The sequence below is a fragment of the Narcine bancroftii genome, chromosome 9 (genome assembly GCF_036971445.1).
Source record: "Narcine bancroftii isolate sNarBan1 chromosome 9, sNarBan1.hap1, whole genome shotgun sequence".
In the NCBI taxonomy this organism is placed as follows: Eukaryota; Metazoa; Chordata; class Chondrichthyes; order Torpediniformes; family Narcinidae; genus Narcine; species Narcine bancroftii.
Window position 1 is genome coordinate 41,102,832 of NC_091477.1, and position 20,962 is coordinate 41,123,793.

General features: G+C 38.6%; 2 protein-coding genes across 4 annotated transcripts in view; one reads left to right on the forward strand and one right to left on the reverse strand.

Moving 5' to 3' along the window:
• The window catches only part of ctnna1 (catenin (cadherin-associated protein), alpha 1), a 110,046-nt gene that overhangs the window by 37,876 nt on the left and 51,208 nt on the right, over positions 1-20,962 (forward strand). The window lies entirely within an intron of this gene.
• Positions 17,248-18,744, reverse strand: lrrtm2 (leucine rich repeat transmembrane neuronal 2). The gene has a single exon (XM_069897791.1). The coding sequence runs from the start codon at positions 18,742-18,744 to the stop codon at positions 17,248-17,250; it is 1,497 nt and encodes a 498-aa protein (XP_069753892.1).

The window sequence follows — 20,962 nt, forward strand, 5'->3', positions numbered from 1 at the left end:
GATTCTGTGTTTATTGTGTCTGGGTGCAGAGGGGCTTGGGGCAGATGAGTGGGAGACTGAGTTGATCGCAGTGGAAGGAAAGCCGTTTGTGGAAGAAGACAGACATTTTGGAATATTGGGACTGGAAGACCACATCTTGGGAATACGTATGCCAGAGAAATTGAGAGAAAGGGGATGGAATCCTTGCAGGGGACAAGGTGTGAGGAAGTGTAGTCCAGGTACTTGTGGGAGTTGGAGGGCTTGTAGTACATGTCGGTGGGCAGTTTGTCTTCCGAGATGAGACAGAGATCCAGGAAGAGGAGAGTGTTATCGGAGATAGACCAGGTGAGTTTGAAATCAGGGTGGAAGTTGGCCACAAAGTGAATGAAGGTGACAAGCTCATTATGGATGCATGAGGCAGCCCTGATGTAGTTGTCGATATACTGGAGGAAAATTGAGGGGTCTTGTCTGTGTAAGCTTGCAGCATGGATTGCTCCACAAAGCTCTCAAACAGGCAGGTGTAGCGGGGACCCATGGCTGCTCCTTTGATTTGGAGGAAGTGGGATGAGTTAAAGGAGAAGGTATTTAGATTGAGGACAAGTTCTGCCAGGATGAGGAGGGGAGTGGTGGATGGTGACTGGTCAGGGATTGACTTGACTGCTTTCCATTAAACCTGCTTGCCTTTTCTTTCCCCATCCCCCTTTTCCTGTTATTCCAGTTCTACTCACCCAGCCATCTCTCCTTCCCCACGTTGCTGCTGTCCCCTCCATCCTTTCTGCATCTAACATCTCCTACCTTTGCCCCACCCCCCACTCAAAACTCTTGTTCAGACACTTGCCGGCATTTTGTCATACTTTAATGAAGGGCTCAAACCTGAAACATTGGTTATTTATCTTTTGCTACATAAAGGACAACTGTTTGACCTGCTGAGCTTCTCTGCATTTTATTGTTTTTAATTCAACCACAGTGTCTATAGAATTTTGTGATTTAGTTCTTGCAGCAACTTGTTGTTGCTAATAGTTGGTTGTTTGATACTGAGCAAGCTGAAATTACCTGAATATTCAAACATACTGCATTGTTGAAGTTAATGAAATATAGTGGATTATTGGACAATTCAGAACATATAGTGCAGTACAGGAACAGGTCATTCGACCCACATATTTGCAATGCCCAAGTCAAATCACAAATATCTGTTTCCACCACTATCCCAAGCATCTGCTATTTTTATGTATGTGGTAAAAATTGTCCCTTAAACCACCCCTCACCTTCTCTTCCCCCACCCCGTATTAAATGCTAGCATGTAGCATTTTTACCTGGGGTGGGGGGTGGATTATTCTGTCTACATAAACAACGATCTGCAAATTTTATAAACTTCAATCCAAGCTTTGTAGCCTCAAATGCTTCATAGAAAACAACCCAATTTAGCCCAACCTCTCCTTACCGCTTTTACCCTTTAATCCAAAAATCTTTTCGGTACCCATTCCAAAACCTCTTTCATGTCATGGCAAGGCCAGATTTGTGCACAATGCTTCAAGAAGGGCCTAACCAAAGTTTCATATAGCTGGAACAAACTTTCTTACTTTTATACTCAACCAAATGAAGGCAAGCTTCCATAAACCTGCCATTTGAACAGGGGACCTCAGACTAAAATCATAAATTGTTTTTTTGTTTTTTTTTTTATGTTGTTGGATAGTAGAGAAGTATGGAAAAAAACCAATTAAACTTGACTACTTTCACAGGGAAGGGGGCCCATAATCATTTAGCAGAATCATTGCCAAAACAAGGTTGAGAATTGCCTTAGAACTCCTTTACCTCTCTGTGTACTTTATATACATAACCAATAGCTTGAGCCCTTCATTAAGGAATGAGAAAATTGCTTATATTGCTATATAAAGTGCAATGTATGACCTGCTGAGTTTCTCCAGCATTGTGTTCTTACTTCAATCACGGTGTCTGCAGACTTTTATTCCTTTACCACTCCATCTAAAGTGCCCACTTTCAAGAATCTATGGACCTGAAGCCTCCGATCTCTGCACATCAATGCTTTTAGGAGTCCTGCCAGTAAGTGTGTACATTATCTTTACATTTGACCTCCCAAAGTGCAAAACCTCTAACTTGCCCAGGATAAACTGCAGCTTCCATTTCTCTGTCCATATTGGTAACTGAACTTTATCCCTCTTTTTTGGTTACCTTCTATAGTGTCCACAGCTCTATCTTCTTGGTGTCATCTACAAGCTTATTAACTGGCTAAAGTACTTTTTCATCCAAATAATTTGTATACATCATAAACAGCAGGGCTTCCAACACCAATCTCTGGAGCACCACTGGTCATGGGCCTCTAATCAGAAATACTCATACCATTACCCTCTGCATATAAAGACTAGCCAACTATGAATTTAAGCTATCAATTCACCATTGATCCCATCATCTTTACCTTAAATTATTATTGACTGGTTGACATGTAGCTTGATTTGACCCAGAGCCCAAGGAAGATTGTAAAATGGGAAGAGAGACCAATTTGGAGAAATTATTGGACAATTAGAGGTCAGTTTGGTGTGGGCAATCTGGAGTTTTGGTTTGTGTGTCAAATCTGTTTTGAAGATCAATGGAACTTTTTGTGCATTAGAAATCGGATGAGTTTTGGGTGAGCTAATTCTTTTATTATTCATTCTTTATTATGATGGATATTACTGAAAAGGCCAGTATTAACTACTCAACCCTAGTTGACATCAGGATTGTGGTAAGCTGCTTTCTGGAAGTATTCTGGATTTGTATGTTAAACTCAAAAATATTTGAAAAAGACTTGTCTGGATTAGAGGGTGTGAGCTATAAGGAAATATTGGACAAAATTGGGTTACATATCTAGGTAGAAGTTTATAAAATTAAGAGCCATAGAGAAGGTCTATCTTTTTACCAGGATAATAATAGCACATATTAGATGGTGTGTGTGCATGTATAGTGGTAAAGGGAGTTTGAAGGAGGTGGGGGAGTAAATATTGATGTTAACATTTTGTTAGCATTGATGTTAGCAGTTTGATTTATCAAACTGTTTTTTGCTTTCTTTAACTATTTATTCTTTGTGCCCTTTACTCCATGCTTTCATTTCTTAACCATCAATAGCACACCTTCTGATGTGCTGTTTGATCATTCTTGTTGGACTGAAACACTGATTTATACTATTCTGAGCATGGTCCAAATTCTCAGGTCTTTATTGTTATTTTAGAGATTACAAGGATGGTTTTACATGCTGTATATTTAGTGGATAAAGTGGTCTTCAGATAAGACTAGACCCTAATTTCAGTCTGAATTTCATGGTTTTAGCTCATAGCTAGTATAAGATGACCCCCAAACATACGTGTATTGACTAAGCCAGTGTTGTGTTGACTGAGCTGGTGGGTGTGGCCAGTAGGTGGGTAAAGCACCATCACAAAGTGATTCCATGGTTCAGTCTGTTGTTAGGTTCTGTCTTAACTGGTTTAATTTTTTTAAAAATTCAAATTGTTATGAAGCCACCAGCAAAATGAAGAAAGTATGGAGCAAGTTTTAAGTCTCTAGTGCAATGGATGGTATGGAGGATGATTTATTGAAGCTGATCACCAGATTCAGACTGGGACCCGTATGATGACAGTGTAAACAATGAGACTCCAGATGTACTTGCTGAGTTCTTTGCTGCAGATGATGATGAAGCTAGTGATTTTCAAGGCTTTTAAATGAGTGTGATTTTTTTTTTTATTATTACAGGGTGGGGTCTGGATGGGTTATGGAGCCAATCAAGTGGTGTTGAATATAATTTTAAGGTTCCCAACCTTTTTCTTTCCACTCACATATCACTTTAAGTAATCCCAATGCTATTGGTGCTCTGTGATTAGTAAGGGATTACTTAAGGTGGTCTGTGAGTGGGAAGGGAAGGTTGAGAACCACTGCTCTAGACCCAATTGTTACTGAACTATTTTGCTCAAGACAAATTGTCATTGGCCCATTTCCTTTGGAGTTATGAAACTGTGCACCTAACAAGTCAGTTAGGTACAATTCAAACAGTGGTTTTCAACCTTTTTCTTTCTACCCACGTACCACCTTAAGCAATCCCTTACTAATCACAGAGCACCTATGGCATAGGGAATACTTAGTGATATGTGAGTGGAAAGAAAAAGGTTGGGAACCACTGCACTAAAGTTAGAGAAAGGAAACCTAGCATGTGCTTTTTCTCCATGGTAATATGATTTGTACTCGAGATGGCAGAGGTCGACAGCATCGAGTCCACGCTGCTGAAGATCCAGCTGCGCTGGATGGGTCACGTCTCCAGAATGGAGGACCATCGCCTTCCCAAGATCGTGTTATATGGCGAGCTCTCCACTGGCCACCGTGACAGAGGTGCACCAAAGAAAAGGTACAAGGACTGCCTAAAGAAATCTCTTGGTGCCTGCCCCATTGACCACCGCCAGTGGGCTGATAACGCCTCAAACCGTGCATCTTGGCGCCTCACAGTTTGGCGGGCAGCAACCTCCTTTGAAGAAGACCGCAGAGCCCACCTCACTGACAAAAGGCAAAGGAGGAAAAACCCAACACCCAACCCCAACCCACCAATTTTCCCCTGCAACCGCTGCAACCGTGTCTGCCTGTCCCACATTGGACTTGTCAGCCACAAACGAGCCTGCAGCTGACGCGGACTTTTTACCCCCTCCATAAATCTTCGTCCGCGAAGCCAAGCCAAAGAAATATGATTTTTTAAAAACTGCCCACTGAAATATGTGAGCGAAAGTGCTAGCCAAGTCCGTCATGCACACATCTTGTGAGCAAAGAAGCTAAAATCTCCCAAGCACCTCTGAGTATCTGCTGAAATTTGTGACATGATTCACCATGACCTTCTTGAATAAGGATAGGGATAAGCAGTAAATGCTTACCTTATCAATAACCCTGCAACTGGAATTTCTCTTCAAGTGTATTTCAATTTCCGGAGCTAATTTGATAAATCCATCTGGTTGCACTTTTCATTATGAATTGTGCTTTAGCAGAAGCATGAAATTACATATTTTTGCATTCTGCTAGATGTTCAATTTATTTTGTAATTTCAACTAGTCTAAAATACTAGGGTAATTGTTAAAGTGCTGAAATTCTACCACCAGAGGATGCTAATGAGTTTTATAAATCTTTTAAGGAATGTTGGTAAAATTGAGAATTCTTTTATTTGTTCATTTTGGGATGAATAATGCTAGCAATAATGGAAAAATGGAAGAGAACTGCAATTTTGAGATATTCTTCCATGATGTTTATTGTTATCGTTGCATTAGAATCGAAAATGAAGACATTTTTCGGATACAAAGCTGTAGTCAGCTTTTAAGTTTTAGGGGATCAGTATCTATTAAATGGTTGAATAAGGATATTATGAGGACATACCTCTCAGATGCATTAATGTAACTGCTGTTGGGGTAAAATACTACATTACAGGCATATGAAAAGAAAAAATATTTTGGTTTGGGGAAAAAGTCATTTCTTTTCATGAATGTTTGGGTGAAGCAGAACGATACAGAAAGGTGTAGCCACCTTGTGGCCAAAAGCATCCCATATTCTTAGCAGCAAACAATCGTCTTGAACATTTAATTAACAAGTTCATGGCAGAAGAGGCATGGGAAGAAATTAAAATAGCTTTTTCTGATTTGGAATGCACTTCAAAGTTGTTCGGTAATGATTTATAACCATAACCATTTACGGAGTGGAAACAGGCCATGTCGGCTTTTCGAGTCCGCACCAGTTCACTAGAATGACTCCTCAAGCTCAAACCTCCCGCTCTCCGCCAATAACCCTCCAACCCCTTCACCTCCACGTACACATACAACCTTCTCTTACCTTTTTTACTTCAACCACAGAATGTTGTGATTTATTTCTTTCCTACCCTTTTAATGATGTGATAAATGAAAGGAATTTAAAACGACTATCAAATATTGTGCCCAACATTAAGAAGATCTGTGAGGATAAAAATACAAATGCATTCATCCCATTAAATGTAAATTAGAGGCAACTAATGATTTCAACATGGAGAATGGTGAGTTTATTTATTTTTACGATGCTTGTGTATATACCAGGTCTTTTAAACTATAATTGACAATTGGGGTCCTGCGATTCCCAAGTGCTCCATGAGCCAAAATGTTTGGGAAGCCCTATTTTAAAGTGACCCCAATAGATTGAAAAAACAGGCAAAATCACGTCGGATGCAGCACCACATGGAATAATGTGAAGCTATTCACTTTGATTGGGAAGAAATAAAGGTGGTATATGATTTAAATGTTGTTGGATTAAGAAGTGATGATGTACTTAGGTATGCAGTATACAAGTCCCTGAAATAAATCAAGCAGATGAAGTATGCAATTAAGGTGGAAAATGGTTGGTCAAGGAGATTGGACAGCTGTGAAGAAAATAATTAGACTGCTCTTTGAAAAAGTTGAATTAAACACAATGGGCTGAATAGTTTTCTTAATCTGGTATTTATTAGGCTATTCACTATTATATATTTCTAAGCATCATTGCAAAGCGATGATTTTTAGAATGTATATCAGAATAACTACTGTGGGAAGATTAAAATGAAAGGAACAGCTAGCAGAAATGGTAATCAGCAGATAAAGGGATGTTTTGAATACAGAATATAGATTTCTCATAATTTTAAGTGATCAAAAGTAAAAAAAAAACATGCAAAAATTATTCCATTTTTATCTGCTCCCAGCCAAGTTGTGGTTTCTGAGCAGATGCTATTTATTTCATGTAATAAAACAGTAATCCAATATAGTATTACACAAAATTACCTTTAGCCTTCCATAAGGCAGACAAAGATTTGCCATTAGCGTTACCCGCCACCCCTTGCAGTCAGAGAAGGAAAAGCAAAAGAGAATTCCCTCAAAGTCGCTGTGTCCTTGGATTTGTTTTCAATGCTTCCATGATCTCTGCAGCTGCACAGAACTCTAGTTCAATTCAAACCATCAGCAACACAAGCCCAGATCCAAACCTCCAGCTCAATGAGTAAGGTTTCAGCACACCGAGCTCTTCGAGAGCCCTTTTTACCCTCAGTACCTTCTTGATTCCTGGTTTCAGTATCGTGTTCTCATTAGCCACTCTCCAGCAGCATGGTGTGAGTCCTTTGACCTCCGTTCATCCGTAGCCTGTAGCCTGTATGGGTTCCTTGCCCACAAGGCACCAATAGCTAGCTGCCTGTGTGTCCTTCAGCCTCCGATCCCCTCGCTGGCTTGCCACCATGGTCACCATCCTTGTGGTCATCTCCTCTGCTCCTTCTCAATGTGGAGTGTTCTCCCCATTACTGGTGTGCTACATGCAGTTCGTTAATTCCCCTGGAGTCTGCAATGCTGAATACAGGTGTCACCATCTTGGGCCCAGACCCTGCAGTTGCAGGATTTTAAATAAAATTCCATCAGTTCCTTTAACAGGCCAATGAAAGCCAGTAGTGAGCCATTGGCAGTAGGACTGGGTGGTAGGACTCTCTGGGACAGTGTTGTTGCTCCCTGGGTCTGCACCAGCAACAGCGCTGTTGCTACAGCAACTCTGGCAGTGGCTCCATTTGGCAATGAAAGTAAAAAATCAAGAGCATAAACAAAATGTGTAGCTGAAGTGATTCTAGGTTTACTTGGTATTGTGAATAAAACCATAATGATAGGAATGGTCTGATAAACAAAAATATGGGATGTTTAGTAACAGTCATCTTTTCAGTCTATCAGCCCATCTTTTGAAGGAACTGTTGAATTTAGGTGCACTCTGTCCTTTTATCTATTAGTTTTTCTAATGTCTCCACATAATCTGGTAAATATATTCAATGATACCCAGAAGTCTGCCAAATGTTCCAGCTGAGGCCTAACAAGTGGTTTGCAACACTAGCATGTCTTCCTTGTTTTTGTATTCAGATCTGTAATTTGCAAAATCATGCATTTGTGCACTTTTCCACCTGCCATCTTTTAAGATTTGTGAATGTATAACTCTGGCACCACAGACTCTACCCTGGCCAAAAATAATATCATGCTTGGCTTAAAGTTCATTTGAACGCACATTATTCAAAGCAGAACATGCAAAAAAAATAAGTGGAGCTGAGCCAGTGCTGTCTTTTGGACCAGAGCTGCAATGGTGATGTCAGGCTTATGTTTTGTGCACGTTTCCTTTTCGTCTGTTTGGATTTGTTAGAACTGTCTTATTTTTAATAACAATGGGATTTTGATGTACAAACAATAATTAGTGTCTTGAAATGATTAAGAAGTGCAATTGTGACTCTAATTCAACATAAAAACACACAGATGCTGGGGGAACTTGACAGACCTTGCAGTGTCCATCTTTACTTCCTTTGGATGCTGCGAATCTTGCTGATTTCCTCCAGCGTATCAGGGTTTTATGGCAGTTACTGTGTCTGCATTTTTAAATGTTTTAGTCTCTTAATTGTATGTGTAGACAAAGAATACAGCTTTTTTTCATAATACTTTATCTAAGATTATATTAATTAGTTGCTTCCTTGTGAAACTAAATAAACCAAGCAGTTAAACTTGCCAAGAACCTGCACCACCCCTCTCATCGTCTAGGTGGCGCTCACAGATAAACTGGAGTGGGTGGGGGTGGGGGGGGGGGGTTAGTCTTTCAAAGTAGAGGTGCCTAACATTTTATCCAGGATCGTCGGGACTGGTCATCTGCTGTTATTCTGAATCTTCTGGATTTCGGAATCATTTTAAAATGGCGGTCCCTTTAAGCAAATGCGATGTTTCAAAATTGCACAAAGCAGGGTGCCTGGGTGTTAAGTTAATTGAGATAAATAAAGACTATAAAAGACCATAATATCACTCATCGTTTTTTATTTTAATGGAAAACTTAAAACTGGCTCAGTTTTAAGGGACCCACCGTCCCTGTGGGTGCCTTCTCTTAACTTCAGTGGAAAGATGACTCTTGGCACTGAGCACCTGGTGGGAGAGAAGCAGGCAGTGGTTGGCAGCTGGATCAATGCAAGAGCAATGGTAGTCTTCCTTACCCATAATTCCCTCATGCAGCTGGAACTGCTTGGGCCTTGGCAGAGTGGTTCCAGCTGCATGGGGGATTTTGGGTAACAAAGATGGGCTTTACTCCCGCATTAAGCCACCGCCGCCGCCACCGTAAGTGAACTCTGGGCTCGGCAGCACTGCACTCTTGCAGAAACGTGGGAATTAAATTGGGGGTGGGGGGTGGAGGTCAACAGATGGCTCAGGGGGGTGCATTGGATGGCTGGAGGTGGGGGGAAATGGGCAGCGGGGAGGCTAGTCTACTATCGGGTGTTTTCATTACCAAAAAAATGCTGGTTTTTTGAGTTTTCTGCTCGGAATCCCGGGTTTAAAAAAAGTTGGGCACCTGTAGAATGTCTATTTCATCAGTGCAAGATGCTACTTACAGTGCAGTTTTATTTCAGAAGGTAGATTTGTTTTTTTTTCCAACATCTCAATAACTTTTCACAATTAGCCGCCTAAACAGAACTAGGGCAGATCCGGTTTGAAATATTTTATCTTTTGAATTTTAATTGGTGATACTAGGTTTGAAGATTCCAAATGTTAATATTAACAAGCTAATTGACTTATTTTCATGTTGTACTTTGGCATGGTATTACTGTTTCAGAAACAAAGTTCAGACTGCTGACAAATATAATTAGTTTTGTATTGAAAATGAAGTTTAGTTCTGTTATAGTCAGCCGAATCCATGGTGATGCCAAACAATATTTCTTTAGTTTCATTGGTTTTAATAATTTTCTGTATTGATAACACCACTATACACGAGTTCTGAGTTTTAAGTTTGTAATATTTTTTTAAAAATGTTGGCAGATCCCAGTTTCTGTTTTGGCATTTAAAAATGCACTAAAATAGGTTGATTGTAAACATATTCACTTTCTCAGAAGGTTAGTGCTCAAAACCGAAAACATGCTTGTAATGAATTTTGATTTTCTCATATAGCATATAACTTGTAGGTCAAGTATCAATTTTGTGTAAAAATTGGGCATAATTTTTATCAAAATTGTTTGTTTTAACAATGGTCCAAAAAAAGTAAAAGATAAAGTGTATAAGTAAATGAGCTGGAAAGACTCGGTTGGTCAGGTTACATCCAGGAGAGAAATAGACAGTCAATCTTTTGAGTTTGTACCCTTTATCAAGACTAATATTGGAAGAAGAGGTAGCAAGAATAAAAGAAAAGGGTGGGGGAGACTTGTAAATAGGATGCTGGATATTTGTAAGTGGGAGGGGTGGAGAGGGAAGACAGGTAGGGAGGAGATTGGGGAGGGGGGTTGAGTGAAAAGTAATAGTCCAGGAAAATAGGAACAAATAAAGGACAGAAGGAAACAGTGGAACCAGATCAGGAAGTGAGCATACCTGAAATTGGAAAATTCACTATTCATAACTTTGGGTGGAAAGCTACCTGGTCAGACTGTAATATGGTGTTTTACCTGTTTGTATTTGATCTCACCCTGGAAATGGATGAGGTAGAGGACATAATGATCTGTGTGGGACTGGAGAGGGAAATTAAAGAGGCTGGCAATCCGGTGTTCCAGCCAGCACAGGAGGGAAAAGTGTTGATGCGTGGTAAAAGTGTCACCCAATCTGTATTTGGTCTCACCATTTTCGAGGAGGCCACATTGAGAAAAATAAATGCATTTGACTAATTTGGAGGAGGTGCATGTGAAACTCTCCCTCACTTGAAAGATTTGTTTAATGGTCCTTGATGAAGCTGACAGGAGAAATGTAAAGGCAAGTCTTGCACCTCCCACAGTTACAGCAGGAAGTGCCTAGGGGTTGGAAAAATGGATGTGGAGGGAAGAGTGAACCACAAAATAGTGGAGAGAGTAGCCTTCATGGAAGGGGAAGCGGATAGTGTAGCTGGAAATGGTATCACATTGCAATTGGCAGAAGTGTCAAAAAATGATGAGTGTGTGGTTAAAAGTGAGGACAAAATGAACCTACACTTGTTCTGTCTGAAAGGAGGGGGAGAGGAAGCAGGTTGAGCTCGGAAGTGAGTGAAATGAAGAAGATTAAGGTATTGGGGGTGGGGGGGGGGGGGAAGAAGAGGCCTCTTTCTTGAGGAAAGAAGACATATTGGATGTCCAGGAGTGGAAAGCTTCATCCTGCAGGAGAGATGAAGAAATTGGGAACAAGGAATAGCATAATTAAAAAAAGAAGTGGGGAGAGGTGTAGTTCAGGTCACTGTGGAAGTTGGTATGTTTGTAATATATATGGAAAATGTTTCCTGAGATGGAGGTAGCGAGGACTAGAAAGGGAGAGAATTGTTGGACATAGTCCAAGTGAATTTGAGGACTAATGATAGTTGGCAAAAAAATTGACTGAAATTGTTGAGTCCTGCATAACTAGAAGAGACAGAAGCAATGTTGAGGAAAGAATTGGGTAAGATTGAAGAAAAAGGCATAGCTGGGGGCAATGATTGTGCCCAGAGATACCCCTTGAATTTGGAGAAAACATGACAAAATAGAGAGTGATTGTTGAGAGAAAATGTTCCACCATGAGCTGAATTAGAGGGAAAATGAAAAGATTTGTGTTGGGACAGCCCTGCATTTCTTTCTTGATGAGGAATGACTATATAGGTAAAAGTGAGGCAGTGGAGGCTGAGGAATTAAAGTTTGTATATTTTTAAAAAAATATTGTCCACATCACTTTGCATCAGTCATTAGAGTAGAAGGTTCTATAAATATCTCAACAATAATAGATAATTGAGAGAGCATGCTAACTGCTATCAAATTCCTTTACCTCCGATGGATGCTGCAAGACTGGCATTTCTGTGTGTTTTTACTTTTCCAAGGGTTTTAAATTTGATGGTGCATTTGATGGTTGTTGTCTATCAACATTGTGTATGTTCTGGAGAGATGCCATAGGTTTGATTTCTGTAAAGGTCAAAGGAGGAAGATAGATGGCAGGAACATGTAGGTAGGCCAGTTAAGTTAGCCTTGCACTTGCATATGTCATTGGGGAAATGCTGAATCTCTTGCAAAAAGGTTATAGCAGGACATTTGTTAAACCATAAGTCAACATAGTTTTATGAAGGGAAAAGGATGTTTGATAAATCTGCTGAAATTGAGAGTTTTATCAAATGCAGGAAGCCCCCATGTTATAGCATTTTGAAAGTCCGCCTCACTGAATTTATAAATCACTGGGATAATGATTCAAAAATGGGTTCTTGTGAAATTTATGTGGAAAAACAATGAATACATTTTTTCACCACTCATGATGCAGGCACGGATTTGTGATTCAAAATCCTGTCAGGGGAGCCAGAAGATGTCGTGTTATATAAGTGGTAAGAGGTTGGGGCTATGGCATGGAGAGTGGTGTGCCCATGCAACAGAAAACAGAGCAAGAATAAAAGGGTAATTTTTTGCATTGACAATCACTAATCAGTCTGGACCCCTGGAGACGAGGGCTGCGACTTTTCTATTTGTCATCTATATTGAGGACCTAGATGAAGGGATTGATTGCAACATTAACAAATTTACTGTTTGATACAAAGATAATTAGGTTAAAGAGTTGTGAGGATACAAAAAAAGAAAGATTGTGCTATTATTTCAAGAGTGACTACAAGTTGCGGTAGAAAGTTGTTAGCAAGTTCCAGCATAAAATGTGGAGTTTGTATGCAGACCTAGATGAAGGGATTGATTGCAGCATTAACAAATTTACTGTTTGATACAAAGATAATTAGATTAAAGAGTTGTGAGGATACAAAAAAAGAAAGATTGTGCTATTATTTCAAGAGTGACTACAAGTTGCGGTAGAAAGTTGTTAGCAAGTTCCAGCATAAAATGTGGAGTTTGTATGCAGATAAAGCAAGTTATTAGGATGGTTAATGGAATGCTGGCCTTTATATGGATTATAAAAGCTGGAATTGGCCTCAAGGCTAGAAAGTTGTGTGAGTAATTGTGCGTTCAGTTGTTGGCGAATGGGGGGGGGGGGTGTGGTGGGGCAGGGATATATATTTCTGCTGGTAGGGGACCCAGTAAAACAAGGACAAGGTTTGAAGGTTGGTTTGTTTTTACAACAAAGCTCTTGTAAATGTACTGCAAGTAATACAGTACCTTTTCCCAACCAATATTGAAAATACATAATGCAAATTTAAGATCTAAAACCTTGCCAATTCAATGCTGATGTTTTGACCTGATAGGATACCCCTAAACTGAATTAGTAGATTAAACTGCCATCAATCATTGCATTATTTTGTAATGATTTCAGCCAGTACTGTAAAACAAACCATGTTTGGGAATTGAGGTTATAGTTGTGCAAAAGTATTTCGGTAGCTTTGTCAATAGGCATCTGCCTCTGTTGACTTGTTACGGTCATTATACATTTCTGCTAGATAAGATGCTATACATCAGCAAATTAGCAGAAGCTTGTAATTACCAGAAAGTCCCATCATAACTGTGGACATGCAAATTTATTATGGAAACCTGACAATATGTCCAAACAGGTCTGGTAAGTTTAGTCATACAAGTAAATGATATCTGAAAATAAACGTTTCACAATTAAATACTTAAATATTGTTTCCTGCGTGGCATGTTCATAGCATTGTTTCTTACTGGGAAAAGATGGGGGATAAAAAAGTTCAGTCCTTTCATTTTCTGACTTTATGGTATCTGATAAAGTATACTCTCATTGTTAAATCCCATTATTTGTAATATGGGCTAGCTTTACTAACAATTTATTTTTAAACATTTCTAAAGCGAGGTGAGATTCTGTCGAAATGAATAATCACAATTATGTTGGCCTACTTGTTTCGGTTGGAGCTTCAGATCATTATTGCCTTAGACCAAAATGACGTCTGTGCTGCTAACAGAGTCCTTCAATTTTCTTGATGGCATCTTAAAAAAAATTGATCTCTTCACCCAAAGAATTTTATTCCATCTGATAACTAATGTGATATTTGTACCACCTATTTGCCTCCTGGTATAATTGGATCAATAGTAATTGTTAATGGGGCACCAATTGGGAAATTTCAAAATGGGGCCAGTGATTCCCTGCCTGTTGTATTTAATCACCAGTAGCTTCCCTTTGGAAAACTAGGGTCAAAATTTGATTGTTCCTGAGTTGATGAAATTGCATGAGTCCTACGATGATAAATTTTCTTAATTTCATTTGAATTATAACTAATTTTTTACTTTTAAAAATATAAATGGCCATTACTCAAAGTTAAATAATTTTTTTAAAATTGTGATTTGAATATGTAATATATAAGTCTCTTGATATATACCTGAATCTTGGTAGTTTTTTTCTGAGTATGAACTTTCTTAATAAAGTAGATATGTTTTTTGTTTGCTGCACCAAATTACATTTTTTCTTGTCTGCCCTCTTTGCCTGATTATATCCTGAAGCCTTTGCATCTTTCACTTGCACTGATATATTGTGAAGGATACAATTCTACTTTGTTATTGTGGGTGCTATATTATTCTGTTAACATTTGTCTGATGCATCTGGACATGAAGGATTCAACAACTTTATTTTAAAAAGGAGAAAAGGCAACACATCTCCAAAATTTCTATCTTTCTTATATAAATTCAATTTATGTTATCGTTTTCCTGAAGATAGTTATGTTGCATATTGTTCAATTTATTGACAAATGGTATAGGTCTTTGCAAGTTCAACTTGTTCATTGTCTATATACAAACTTCCAGTAGAGGTCACTGAACAACAGTCAAATTGTAGAAAAGTAACCATTTTTCTTTGCTCAATTCCATCTTGAGGCTTCATGCCGTCTACACTTTCCACCAACTCCCCTGATGAGATTAGCTACTTCAAGATAAACCAGTAATTAACTCCACTGCCTTCATTTTTTTTCCCCCCAGAGGATCTAAAACTGAATTTTTAAATTTTCAAGATAGAAATGAGAACAACAATTTAAAATCTTTATCAAGGAAATTATATAAAAGCTTTAATTTGCTGCCTACAGATTATACTAAAACATTTGAGATTATTGTTAACTAATTAAGCACTGCTGACATGTTAGCTGGACAATTATTTTCTCTAGATAAATGAATGGAGTCTGCTTTGGATTTTAAACTGCTATATTTCACTGGATAGATCTAACATAAAATAGCTCATCTCAGAGTGAATGAAAGTCAAACTGAAAATAGTTTTTAATTAATTTTTAATTAATTGCCAACTGCAAATGACATTTTTCCATATTAATTTTGATTTCTTAAAATGCTTGTTTATTGATTAAAAATGTAGCTGAGATCTACAAGATTTTTTCTGCGTGGTATGGAGTATTCTCATATCTAATTTTTCTCCTGATTGTGTGTAGGATAGTGTTCACTGCAAGATTATATTAAAAATGTGTTAAAGTACAAATCTATATGGTCCTTTAACTCAGTGGAGCATCTGGTTTTTTCGTTAATGTGTAAATACTTATGCAATGCATTTTGTTCTGGCTATATTTGGATTAATTTCAAAATGTTAATTTGTTACAATTTGAAGTGGTGAGGAATATAACCCAAGCTCAAATTTGATGTGCTTCTGTAGAACCAATTTGCCTTCTGCTGCAAATTCCATTACCAGCATTTTCAGATTATTTTCCCAATGCTTCTTTTTCCTGATTCATTAAATCTTTTCACTGTCTCTTCTACTCTTGTTTTCTATTCTTATGGTAGAATGACTGCATGGAGTGATGGAAGAGAAATAGATAACAGTGATAAATCTAAGAATGGATTGTCTAGAAGCATGAATAAATGCTGATTAGTGAATTGATAAGGTCTGAAGCAGATTCTCTTATTTCGGTTTTAAATTTTGTATTGATTTTCACTAGAAATTTTACCCACTGTGAAATTCATTTCGGGGACTAAATTTTAATTTGGACTGGAGATGCTGAGGTTGGGTCGATTATCTTTACATTTCCCCGTGTATTGAAGTGCCGCACATTTGCTTTAAATGGCTTGGAAACGTTAACCTTGATCATTTCAGAAACACTATATAATTTTAGAATTTTATTTTCGTGCTACAGTATTTGGTAAAAAGGGGGCAGTATGGTATTAGTAAATTTATTGTTTGAATTGAATTGAGTATTTTTTTGTATCCTGGTGCTACTGATTCTTCCTTTCTATCTGTTTTGTACTTTGCTCATACTTGATACATATGCTTTCTCATGGTGATGGCAAGGTTAAAAAATGTGACCATTTTAAAATGGTAGATGAAGTGCGCATTAGAAGAATGTAGCTGAATAACGTATATCTCTTTTTGTATTTGCAGCACTTAAATATTTCATTTTTCTGCATGGTCTTGACTATTTTATGATAATACTTCCTCCATCCCATTACCACATTTAAAAAAATTCCAGATGATTTCCTTATGTTTTTCTGTTGTAAGCCATTTAAAGTTAATATCTTATAGCAATTAAGGCATCAGATGGTTCAGAATTGCATTTAAATACATACTGATAAGCTAAAAGAAAATCTCAATGGTAGTTTAGACATTGATCCTTTATCATTGGAGCTTTGCGCTCTCACTCTCTCTCTCTCTCTCTCTCTCTCTCTCTCTCTCTCTCTCTCTCTCTCTCTCTCTCTCTCTCTCTGACTAACAGTACAAACTTGTTTGTATTGAAAATATGAAGTGTGGATTAGCTGTGATAACCTCTGATCTTTCAATCATAATATTTAATCTTTCTGGGTCTTTTTATTCAAAGCTGAGGAAAATTATCACATTTTATGGAAGCATGCATTAATAGTGTTAAACTACTTGGTTGTAAACTGTGATTTTGTTAAACTGTCAAAAGCAACCATTCACTTTTGACTTTTTAAAAAATATCAAAATCAAGACTCATTAGTATTCTAGTTATTGCATAGCAGTTTGGGCACAGCTTCAAATTGAGCCCAATATCTTAATATATGCCAGTTGGTTTATCTAAAGGTTAATTTTTTGAAAAGAGATTGCTGACTAGGATGAAAATAGTATGTTTAATGCCTGCCTATTTTAAATTGTTTAGCACATTTCTAGGTTATTTTCTGTCATAACTGAAAACTATTAATAATTTCTGCCATAATCACGTAAAATAGCTGTTAGAAACTAAATAACTAGAATGGCCAGTTCTAAATCAAGACTGAAATATTTAAGATGGCTTTCATATGAAGTAGTAAGTACGATTTAGAGAAAGAGAACCACTGCCAGAATTTTGGTAACTTTATTCTGGAAATAAAAAATATTAAAGTTCAGTTTTGTAGTTAAAAGTTGAAAGCATTTTACTCACAGATTTCCCATTTCTTAAACTGTATGTTGGTTACATGAGATCATTAATTTATACTTCACATTCTTTATAAGGCAGCTGCTGACATTTGCATTGTCCATAACCATTTATGATCACCAGTGCCCCTTCCTCGTGGGTGGGCTCATATTCATTATAGGGTACTTGTGTCGATAAATCTGCCATAGGCTGCCGGGCTTGATGGCGAATTTGCCTTCTGTGTTGCATCATGGAGCAATGCCTTATACGTCTCAGGGTAGGGGGGCAGCATTTCCGTGAAATGTACACCACAAGGATAATGAGAAAAAAGGAGAACAATAGGGCCATTGTTCCAGTTATTATCCTGTGTGTAAAGAGAGTATTATCAGGTTCAAGAAAGTCTTCAGCAGTTGTTTCTATAGTTGGATTTTCAATATCTGTAGTGGAATCCAACGATGTTAATTTTGTTACATACTCAGTAGTTTCTGGCTGCTGTGTGAGATCTGTATAGCCAGTAGTTATTTGTGTGGCAACTGCTGAAAGATTACTGCAGATTTGAAATCCATGAACAGCATCTAAGATGTCCTCTCCTTGTGTGTGCTCTGGACTAGCACAGACCATTGAGTTCTCCCATCGGCCTTGGAAATTGCTTAGCCAGGAAGCCAGGGCACAAATACTTTTGTTACAAACCCACATGTTGCCAGAAAGACCGATGTGAGTTAGAGATTTCCATGAGTTAACAATCTGAGCATCCAGGGTGGTTAGCTTGTTTGAATCCATCAGAAGTATCTTGAGGTTTGGCATTGTAAGGAAAACTAAAGAGTCAATTGTTCTAATTTCATTTCCTGTCACATCAAGTTTTTCCAATGTGTCCCAGGTCCATTCCATTCCACATAATAAGATATTAATTTTGTTCCATTGCAAAAATAGTGTTTGGAGGCTGATTAGCCGAGGGAAATGAGCAAAATTAATCTTTGTCAGCTGGTTGTGCTCTAAGTGAAGCTCCTTGAGTTTGATTAATCCTGCAAAGCCATTACGAGCCAGACTTCGTAAACGATTGTTGCTTATATCCAAAAACTCCAGGCTTCGGCAATCCCAGAAAATCCGTATTGGAATGGTCCTTAGTGAATTGGAGCGTAGATGTAATGTCTGAAGTTTCCGTAAGCTGTGGAATTGCTCTGGTTGTAGAGAAGTAATTTGATTAAATGACAGATCCAGATTCTGCAAGTTAATCAGCTGGCTGAATGTGGTATTTGCCAGACGTACAATCCGATTGTAGCTGAGGATTAATTCTTTGAGTTTATATAGACCTTGGAAGGCATCCTCTTGAATTACAGAAATCTGGTTGTGATCTAAGTAGAGCCATGCAAGTTGGCTGAAGCTTGTAAACTGATCGTTTTGCAGTTCAAAAAAACTATTGTGTCTGAGTGACAAGCCGATAGACCCATGGGAGATGTTATCGGGTACTCCTTGAAAACCTTGAGAATCGCAGTAAAAGAGCAGCTCTTCGCATCTGCATTTCTGTGGACATGCTGCGCCTGAGGCGGGCAGCATTTTCAATAACAGGCTCATCACACACAATGCCACCGTTGTTGGCCCCCCCAATGGCCACTTCGAATGCAAACCTGTAGGTGGCAATCAAATAAAATTCATTTAGATTTTTTTTAGTCTAAACAGCCCATCATAAATGTTGATTTGGGTATTTTGTTTCCCTCCCCCACAAAAGCTGTTTAGAGTAGCCAACGATGATGGAATTGTCAGACTTGATTTTCTTTTCAAAAGACATTCTACTTGTATCCAGTAAGATAAGTAATTGATCCTTCCCCCTTCATTCTCTGCATCAGTTTTCCTCTTTGGTTCTGAAAATCTCATTTGAAAATAAAACACTTACCCATTCTCTTTTGCACATTGGAGACTGCATTCAACTCTCCTTCTGTTGAGACGACTTGAGCAGTGAGCTGGAAAGAAGTTCCAGTGCAAGAGGCAGCTTTTGAAAGGATATAATACAAAAGGGTTTCTGTTTGCTTTCACGCAAGACAATAGCGAGTACTCCAGTTGGAGGCAAAAAGAAAAAATGCCATAGTAATTCTTCACCTATCTCCGCTGTAGCGTTTCCTCCCAAAGCTTTGCCCTTGCCCTGCTTTGATTTCCACGGGCTTAGGACTATAGCAGTTTTTCTTGCGAAGGAATGAAAACAAACATTTCCTTCTCTTGTCCATTCAATTGCTTAATTGAAGTCCAAACCTTCGGCTGCACAGCTGGTGGTCTGGCCCTTCACTTGTTGATGGTCAGGAAGTACTTGTGCAGAGGCTCGCCGGCGGTGCGAACACATTGACTGAAAGCCTCTTTGGAACGGAATGCTGTACTGGTGCTGCAAGAACGCAGACTGGCAGATGGGTGGCAGGCTGGCGTAAGCTTGTGACGTGCAGTGTTTTCACTAGCATGGTGATGAGCTTCATACTGCATGCAGTCTGCACATTGGATGAGCAGACATTGAAGCGTCGAAAAGGACTAATCAAGAAAACGGGGAAGTATTAAATATAGATTGTCTACAGCGATGCTTTGCAGTCAAATCTGAACAAGCTGACCTTGTTACAGCAAATGCATTGTGTACCCCCCCCCCCCCCAAAAATCTTTCAAAATAAGCAATTGCCTTACCTTGGGGAAAAGGTCATAGAGCTGCCATAAAGATGTTTTCACGTTGCTTGGTTTGAATCAAAAAAATTGAATAGTTCAAATAAATTCTATGAATTGATGTCCCTATTTTTGATTGCTGTTTGCTCTTTTGATAAGACGAAAATACTGTTAAATGAAAGCATCCTAAAGATAGATAATATGCAGAAATCTGAATTGCTTTGCATGGATTTTCATTGCATTTCTTGAGTGATAGTTCTGCCTGTTAACTTAATATAACATCAATTTTAAATATTGAGGCTCGCAGCTTTAAAATGGCCCCACACAGGATACTAATTGTTAGCTAAATTTATATTGAAGATGGGCATTGGAGTAATAGTTTTGTCATTCTTAACATATTTAGATATGCTTTCAACTAATTTTATATTGTGGATAAGTAGTGAAAGATCTTTCCAGAGCTGCTTTTTTAAAAAAAAAGGTTGTCAGTAGCCCCTTTTCCACTGAAACCTTGTCCCAGGAATTGATGGCCAATTTACTGGTTAATCGTCCAGTGTAAAAGGGAAACAATCAACATGCTGGCGTCAAATGACATAAAATCACGCAGGGGATTGATGGCCTTGACCCCTGCATCCGCTGATGCCGGCGTGCTGATTAAACCAGTGAAAAAGGACAAGCTGCATCCCTGGACTATTGTTGAAGGTAGACTCTCCTATCCCCTGGGATGACTTGTGGTCAGAGGGAAGCAGTTTGTATCCCAATTTAAAAGTGGCCCAGTGGAAACAGCATAAACGGTTTCTTTAACCGGGACACTGCATGGCCAATTAACTGGGATACCAGTGGAAAAAAGGCTAGTGGCTCTGAATGAGAGAAAGGATTCCATCTAGACCCCTAAGTGAGTGAATGAATCTAGGGGTTGAGCCTAGGACGCTGGGATTCACTGCTGAATCCTCCGGAAGTGTTGTGGGTCTATCACCGAAGCACTGAGGAAGGAGAGCACCCACTTGATAACCCAGAAGATGCCACCACTCAAGTGAGTGGTGGCATCAAGTCTCAGGTGTGCAATAAGGGATATTAACATTTAGTTCTACGTAACATACATAATACTTATTTACAAATGTATAACTGATAAAAACACTTTCTTCACTCATTCTATTTC

What these genes read in the sequence shown, in the direction of transcription:
- lrrtm2 (XM_069897791.1), bottom strand. Translation starts at nt 18,744, where the DNA reads ATGAGCCTGTTATTGAAAATGCTGCCCGCCTCAGGCGCAGCATGTCCA.